This window comes from Cordyceps fumosorosea (assembly GCF_001636725.1).
Source record: "Cordyceps fumosorosea ARSEF 2679 chromosome Unknown scaffold_35, whole genome shotgun sequence".
NCBI classification, from domain to species: Eukaryota; Fungi; Ascomycota; class Sordariomycetes; order Hypocreales; family Cordycipitaceae; genus Cordyceps; species Cordyceps fumosorosea.
The window spans coordinates 119,910-127,968 of NW_017387335.1; the positions used below are offsets into that span (position 1 = coordinate 119,910).

The 8,059-nt window shown below is 55.5% G+C and overlaps 3 protein-coding genes across 3 annotated transcripts; 2 read left to right on the plus strand and 1 right to left on the minus strand.

Annotated features, from left to right (window-relative positions):
- Positions 1 to 204: 204 nt before the first annotated feature.
- ISF_08770 (zinc finger transcription factor 1) lies at positions 205 to 3,603 on the plus strand (the record flags this gene model as incomplete). Its single annotated transcript, XM_018852373.1, has 1 exon — positions 205 to 3,603. One exon carries the CDS (start codon positions 205 to 207, stop codon positions 3,601 to 3,603), a length of 3,399 nt encoding a protein of 1,132 aa, XP_018700450.1.
- A 773-nt stretch (positions 3,604 to 4,376) lies between these two features.
- On the minus strand, positions 4,377 to 6,437 carry ISF_08771 (ribosome biogenesis protein Kri1; the record flags this gene model as incomplete). The annotated part of the gene is made up of 2 exons (XM_018852374.1): positions 4,377 to 6,223; positions 6,278 to 6,437. 2 exons carry the CDS (start codon positions 6,435 to 6,437, stop codon positions 4,377 to 4,379), a joined length of 2,007 nt encoding a protein of 668 aa, XP_018700451.1.
- Positions 6,438 to 6,987: 550 nt separating this feature from the next.
- On the plus strand, positions 6,988 to 7,793 carry ISF_08772 (Rab5-like protein ypt51; the record flags this gene model as incomplete). The annotated part of the gene is made up of 3 exons (XM_018852375.1): positions 6,988 to 7,065; positions 7,121 to 7,184; positions 7,237 to 7,793. 3 exons carry the CDS (start codon positions 6,988 to 6,990, stop codon positions 7,791 to 7,793), a joined length of 699 nt encoding a protein of 232 aa, XP_018700452.1.
- Positions 7,794 to 8,059: the final 266 nt, after the last annotated feature.

Sequence of the window (8,059 nt, forward strand, 5' to 3'; positions counted from 1 at the left end):
CCGCCTCTCGCGCACCGGCCCGACCAGACTGCCCTCGAAATATCGCCATCCTTCGCCTCACTCTCACCGACGTACGCATAAGCTTTGACTCTCGCACCGTCTCCTCATCCTCCCTCTCCTCCGTCTCTTGCTGCTGCGAATAACCCCGGTTTCTGCCACTCTGGTAGAGGCTCCAGTGGCGTCCCCCCGCTGCTGCACGGCAACATGTCCGCTGGCCAGCCTCTGCTCAATCTTCCTCCCCATTTTCAGCATGCTGCCCATCCCCATCTCACAAATAATTCACACCTACAGCCTGGCATAGACAGTGCCGCCTTTTCTCAGTCTGGCCCCGGCGCGACCTCTTTCTCGTCCGCCATGGACCCCTCTCAGTTTAGCGATTTTTCCTTTGCCTATGCCAGCATGCCCGGCCTCGCGGACCAGTCGGCTTCCGCCTTTGACGACCCTTCCGTCTCCGACCATTTCTCTCTTCACTCTACAATGGCTCCTGCTTCGGTGAGCGGTGCCAACATGAGTTCGCTGACCGCAGCTTCCACGTCCAGCTTTGCCATGGACCCCTCTGCCTTTGCCACGCCCGGCATCGACACGGTTCCCGACGAAAACGCTCCCATGGAGAGGCACTCTCCCAGCCATAACTCAGTCGGAGACAGCACAAACGACGACTTTGGCTTATCCACGACAGGCCGCGCCGATGGAACTGATCTAGGCAAGAGCAAGGTCGACAAGGCCGAGACGCCTGCTTGGAGTGAGCTGAAAACAAAAGCGGGTAAGGATCGAAAGCGTCTGCCCCTCGCTTGCATCGCCTGCCGCCGCAAAAAGATTCGTTGTTCTGGCGAGAAGCCTTCCTGCAAGCATTGCTCCCGCTCCCGAATACCCTGCGTCTACAAGGTGACCAGCCGCAAGGCTGCGCCTCGCACCGACTATATGGCCATGCTTGATAAGCGACTCAAGCGTATGGAGGAACGCATCATCAAGATTGTCCCCAAATCCGAACAGGACAATCTTTCACCCGTCACTCGCGCCGTCGTCAAACCTGCAATACCTGGCACCAACGCCGCCAGCAAGGCCGCCGCCGCCAAGAAACGTCGCGCTGATGAAGCCTTCTCTCCAGAGCTTGAGTCCTGGGTAAATCCACCTTCAAAGTCCAAGATTGGCGGCGGTGACAGTCCTTTGATTGCCGCCGACTTGCAAGACAAGGAGGAGTCCAGGCTGCTGCGTGAGGGCATTGATGCTCTTCCTTCAAAGGAGCTTCAACAGCATCTCGCCGAGGTCTTTTTTGATAGCGTTTACGGACAGGCCTACCACCTGCTTCACAAGCCAAGCTTTATGCGAAAGCTAAAGTCAGTCTCACGAGTCGACCCTGAAGTTCATAACAATACTAACGTCTCACGCAGGAGCAATTCTCTTCCTCCGGTTCTGGTGCTATCCGTTTGCGCTGTGGCCGCTAGATTCTCGACTAATCCCAAACTTGAAATCTCAACGCGTCCATTCCTTCGAGGAGAGGAATGGGCCCAGACCGCCAGAGAGATTTGCATAAAACGCTACGAGTGGCCCAACATGACGATTTTGACATGTCTCCTCATCCTCGGGCTTCACGAATTCGGTACATGCCATGGAGGCCGCAGTTGGGCGCTCGGTGGCCAAGCCATTCGCATGGCTTATGCTCTGCAGCTGCACAAGGACCTTGACCACGATCCGCAGAGCAAAGGTCAAAAAGTCCCGCTCAGCTTTGTCGACCGAGAGATTCGGAGACGTATTATGTGGGCCTGCTTCCTCATGGACCGCTTTACGTCGTCCGGCACAGACCGACCCATGTTTATTTCTGACGACTCTCTCACCATTCCACTGCCTGTAAGCGAGCGCTGCTTTCAGCTAGACATGCCTGCTCAGACAGAACTCTTGGATGGCCGACCAGGGCCGCTAGCTGTAGAGGGCCAAGCGCCAGACACGGATCTGCGCAGCAACATGGGGCCATCTGCTTTCTTTATCCGTGGCCTTGCTCTATGGGGTCGTGTTGTCACTTACTACAACCACGGCGGCAAAGACCGTGAACAGTTTCCCCAGTGGGATGAGCGCTCACAGTACTCAAAGCTCGTGCGAGATGTCGAAGAACTACTCCGCACTCTGCCACCGCAATTGCAGAACTCCAAGGAAAACCTCGAGCTCCACATCACGGAGAGGACTGCTACGCAATACCTGTTCATGCATATGACCATACACCAGAGTCTGCTCTACGTTTGTCAAGCCGCCATGAGCAGCAACCAGTCCAACTCGGATGCGCCCAAGGATTTCATTCCTCGCCTGACGGCCAAGACATTCCATGCAGCCAACAGCATCTCCCAGTTGCTAAAGGACGCTGATGAGCGCCAGTGCTTCGTGACCGCACCCTTTGCGGGCTATTGTGCTTTTTCATCGTCGTCTGTGCAGATTTATGGTATGGTCTCTGGAAACCCAAAACTCAAGGCAGCTGCTGAAGTGCACCTTGCCATCAACATCACATACTTGAAAAAGATGATGAAATACTGGGGCATGTTCCACTGGATGGTTGACGACATTAGACGCCAATACAAGAATGCCTACGACGCCTCCCGTCGCCCTGGCATCAACGGTGCCGTGCAAAGCCGGCAGCCGTTGCTGCAGTACGCCGATTGGTTCAACCGCTACCCTTCTGGCGTGTCCAATGTTGATTGCATGGACCCAAATGTGCCGAGACGCGCTGAGGGAGGAGAGGATGCTGTATTGGAGCAGAAAGCAGAGCTGCACTCTGTTGGAGAGTTTCTGGAGAATCTTTCACCCGCTTCACATGCCGCGGACGGCAAGGACCCTAGCAAGACGCCTCTGCAAAAGAGGAAAACTGTGCCTCCCAAGAAGAACGCCGCAGGGCTCACACCTCCTGTCAAACTAGAGCACTCAACCCCCGAAGCCCGACACGCGTCAGTAGCGCCTACCCCTCGCCGAGTTTCGGACCAGTCTGGCGGTACCCCTCGCCTGCAAATGGATCAGCGCAAGTTTTCGAATCCGAGCAGTACGCAGCCTCCCATGCCGTTCAACGCGCACAGCATGCCTGCTCAGTCGCAGGCATACATGTCGAGCATGTCACCCATCAGCCCCAACAACATGGCTCCTTACCAGTCACAGCCACAGATGCCATTCTTTGCCGACATTGTGCCTTTGGGCATGGGGGCCCAAGACCCCGGGATCCCTCAGCAAATGTTTGGTATCGTGCCAGGTGGCATGAACGCGCCACCGCAGGACAACCCTAACGGATGGCAGGGCATGGCAAATGGTGGTCAGCACAATACACGCCCAACTCCAGCAGCAGTTCCCAAAGGAGGAGATGCCCCCATGCACCCGGCGAGACACCCTTCTCAGCAGCAGAATCCCATGACGGCACCAACAATGAACATTTTCAACTCTGCTCCCGATAGCTCGTGGTTCATGGGCTACGAAATGGAGCCGACTGAGATGAACCAAGACATGAGCATGACTGGCAACGGCATGGAAAACTTTGGCATGTTTCCGGGTAACAACAATGGCAATCCCGGAAACGGTGGCAGCATGCCCCAGCAGAACCACATGGGCGGTGGGCTGCAGCATGGCATGTGAAGCAACAAAAGCATACGTGTTCTCGTCCTTTATCAACAGGACGAGAGTAAATATCTTGACTCTTTAAATTATTCCCCTCTTGCTTTTTTTTTTGTTCTTGGAGCACCAGTTTTATCATTACACAGAGCATTACTGGCGGGTTTCTTGTGGCGATTTTGGGCTGGAGATTTGTGTTTACATTTATTTGGGCGTGGCTTTATGAGTTTTCTTGTTTTTCTCGAATTTCTTCCTGGCGTAGGTAGTCTTTCGCTGCTGCTGCTGCTGCTGCTCCTCCTCCCTGCCAACATCTTGTCCTATCTGGGCAGGCATGTGGGTGTTGGGAGTGTTGCCGCGTGAATGAGAAGAGGGTTGGGACGGATTTTCTGGTGTTTATTCTTTTGGGAGGTGGGCTCCCGTTATATACTAATGAAGTTACTTAAAGAAGAATCTAAAGAGGATGGAACTGTGATGGGGATTTGTCTCGGAGACTAGGATGGAATACGATGATGCAAATAAATACCACGAAGAAACCCCGTGTTTCTCTCATCTTGAATTTGGAATACGCAGAACACTGAGATTATTTTGTTTTTTTACTTGAGCTTCACTTGGTTGACAAAAACGGAGGAACAGTAGATTGAATTCTTAATGCGCTTTTGCAGATAAACCCTCCTGATTTTGACCGTCCATGTATGTACAAATGCTGCTCTAGCGAGAGCGACGCAGACGCCTATGAAAATGAAAGCTGTAAAATAAAAGACAAAAAAAGGTACACGGTGAAGAAGGAGAGTGCGCTTTTACGCCTCCACCTCGGCCGACTTTTTGCCCTTGGACCGCTTCCGCTTCTTCTTGGCCGGTTGCTCGCCGCCACCGGCACCCTCCTCCGTCTTCTCGCCCTTACCGCCGGCGCCCGCCGCCTTGCCCTTCTTGTCCTCCCTTGTCCTCCTCCGCTGCACCTGCTCCCCCTCCTCATGACCGCCGCCCTCCTTGTCCTCCTCCGCGTACCGCTCGAAGCCAAACGTCGGGCCCGTGCGCTCGTAGTCGCGGCCGAACGTGTCGGTGCGCCACTGGCGCAGCCGCGCCTTCTTGCCGAGACGCTTGCGGTCGCGCCGCTTCTTGTCCTCGTCGCGGAAGGCCGCGAGCTTCTTGAGGCCGGCGAACTCGTTGAGCGCGGCGTCGGAGGGGGCGAGCAGGATGTCGCGCGCGGTCATGCCGAACGCCTGTGGCGAGGTCTCGCGGTACCGGAACGGCTGCTGCTGCGGCTGGGCGGAGGAGCTGGAGGCGGCGTGGAGGAGCCGGTGCTCGGTGAGTTCCATCTTGGAGTCGACGAGGGCCTCGAGCTGGGCGCGCTCCTTCTTGGACTTCTTCTGGGCGGAGATGCGGTCTTTCTTGATGTCGGCTGTCTTGCGCTTCTTCTTGGCGGGCACGGCATCATCGTCCTCGTCCGCGGCCTCGTCTTCTGCTGCCTCCTCCTCTTCGACGTCGCTCAAGGCGAACTTAGCCTTGGCTTCTTCGTCCTCAAATTCGGGCACGATGTCGTTGATGTCGATGTCGTCGTCCCACTTCGGCTTCTTGGGCTTGCTCTTCCGAGATGACGACGCTGCTGCCGCCTCGTCGTCGGAAGCACCCGCGGCGGCGTCGTCCTCCACGGCGTAGTAGTCGTCGCCGAAGCGCTTCTGCATCTCCGCCTCCCAGTCATCGTTCTCCCACGCGCCGTCCAGGAAGCTCATCCACTCGGCGTCCGAGAGCTCCTGGCCGACGGCGCCGGCGGCGTGCCGGATCTTGCGCAGCTTCTGCTCGGCCTCCTCGAGCTTCAGTTTGCGCAGGCGCGCCTTCTCCTCGCTGCGCTCCTTCTTCTCGGCCTCCTTGCGCTCGCGCTCCAGCTCGCGCTGGCGCTTGCGACCGGTCACCTCCTCGCGGCGCACGGAGCGCGAGTTGGTAACGTCACGGGCGTACGACCGCAAAACCTCCTTGCTCTTTTCGGGGTCCTCGAAGCGCATGTTGTAGGCCTGCTCGAACTCGTCCGCGCCGTCGTCATCCTCGCCATCGTCAGACTCAAAGGCTTTCCACCGTCCACCTTCATCTTCAACCCAGGCTCTGGCAGCCATGAAGTTGGACAGGAAAGTCTCCGGGTCCTTCTGGGCATGTTCGACATCAACTCCGGAGATTTTGATCTTGGTCGCTCTAGAGGGGTGTACTCCGTTGGATGTCTTGGCTAGCGCATCTCCCGACTTTTTCTTAATCACAAACGCATCGTCCGAGTCCGAGCCGCTTCCCTCCTCCGCATCCTTTACTCCAGAAATGAAATCCTTCCTGGCTGTGTCTTGCTCTTGTTGATATGTTTGAGGCTGCTCGTCTTCATCATCCGCTCCAGTGTCTCCTCGCAGGAGTTTCTCTCGGTGGTAGTCGCGGAGATAGACGGGCTTCTCCTTTTTGTCCTTCTTGGTGTTGTCGGTCTCGTCGTCGGGTTTATAAAAGGTTTGGTTTTTGTCGTAGACTCGAGGATCCTTGTTTTTGATGGCTTGAAGAGTGGCGGAAATTTGAGCGTCAAGGTCTTCAGTTGCGAGGAAGCCGTTATCGTCTTCGCTTTCATCTTCGGAGGAATCTTCGTCATCCTCTTCGTCGTTCTTAAATTTCTCTTCCACTGCAGAGCGGCGTTAGTTTATGACTGCGCGCGTTCAATAGCCGAATAACATACGTCTTTGTCTTTCCTCTCTCTTTTTATTGTGTTCAAAGCGACGAGCGAACTCCTCGTTTACTTGAAAGCCAGACTCGACACCCCCGCCATTATCAGAATCGGAGTCGGAATCGTCAAGCAGCTTGCGCTTCGCCGTTTTAGGGTCCTTTGTAGGCGCCATTTGTGTCTAATAATATGCTCCGGAAATCCCAATTGCACGGCAAGCTTGCGCGCCGGGGCGTTTTGTTGCTGAATTTCAAGATGCTTGCTTAGTCTACCTAAGCAATCAGTCCACCGCTCTGGATTTTTTTGCTGTGGTTACTTTTTCTGCCGCTGGAAACTTTTTGGCGGGGCCGATCATGCAGGCTACGGCAATGGGCCAACTTTCCGCCGAAGTCCTAAACGGCAGCCTGGCCTTTTAGTTAAGTACCTGTGTAGGCAGTTGGCCCTGCCTCTGCCCCGCCACGGTGGCAGTGAGCTGTGGCTGGGCCTGACCAACTCCAGCCGCTTGCAGGACGCAGCACAGCGCAAAACACTCAGTCGTCATCGCTCCAGCCGCTACCATCATTTGCCTCTCGCAACATCCACAACTTCCGACGACGGGCTGCTTTTGCTATCGCTGTGCGTTCAGAATCGAAGATTGCAGCAGCTACTCCGAACATCGGTAGCTTTGGCTTTACACACACGCCTAGGCGACTACCGATACATCTGTCCGTCGGACTCCTGCCACGATGGCCGATACTGGGAACGGCCCGAAGCCTAGCAGCAGCGTCAAGCTGGTGCTTCTCGGCGAGGCGGCTGTTGGAAAGGTCACTACTACAGACATTCTCCTCTACCCGAGCCTGCCCGCTAATCATTCAACAGTCGTCTTTGGTCCTACGATTCGTCAACAACGATTTCCAGGAAAATAAAGAGCCCACTATCGGTGGTAAGTAGCAATGCTTTCACGGGTAAATCGACACACCTAACATCTTGAGCAGCGGCATTCCTGACCCAGAAATGCAACCTTCCCACGCGGACGATCAAGTTTGAGATTTGGGACACGGCCGGTCAGGAGCGCTTCGCTTCTCTCGCCCCCATGTATTACCGAAATGCCCAGGCTGCTTTGGTCGTCTACGACATCACGAAACCCACATCTCTTATCAAGGCCAAGCACTGGGTCGCTGAGCTGCAACGACAGGCCTCCCCCGGCATCGTTATTGCGCTCGTCGGCAACAAGCTCGATCTGGCCAGCGAATCTGCCAGCGGCGATAATGGCGACGACGGCGACGACTCGGGTGACGCACGCAAGGTGTCCACGGAAGAGGCCAAGTCCTATGCCGAAGAGGAGAGTCTGCTGTTTTTCGAGACTAGTGCCAAGACTGGCGTGAACGTGTCGGAGGTCTTCACAGCCATTGCCAACGCAATCCCGGAGACGTCTCTCAAGAGCGCCCGTGGCGCCGGTACCACCAACACGACCAGTCGTGCCGGAGAGGAACAGAGAGTCAACTTGGGAAACCCGCAGGAGGCCGGATCGAAAGATGGGTGTGCTTGTTAAGCAGTCGTATTTGTTCCAGCAAGCTTTGTTTCACGCCGTCCTTTGTTGCCCAGCTTTGTTCCTTGGCCAGACTATGATGCGTCAGCGCATGCTTTTGGAGTCGATTTATAATTTTACGGGATCATGAGTATAGTTAGTTGCGCTTTGTTTCCGTACTCGCCTTAGATGCTGAATCACTTAGCTCGGTACAGGAAGCCGACGTTTCCTCCAACATGGCTGCCTGAGGCCGATATTCGGAGTGCATGTAGCAGCGTTTCAGTGTGACG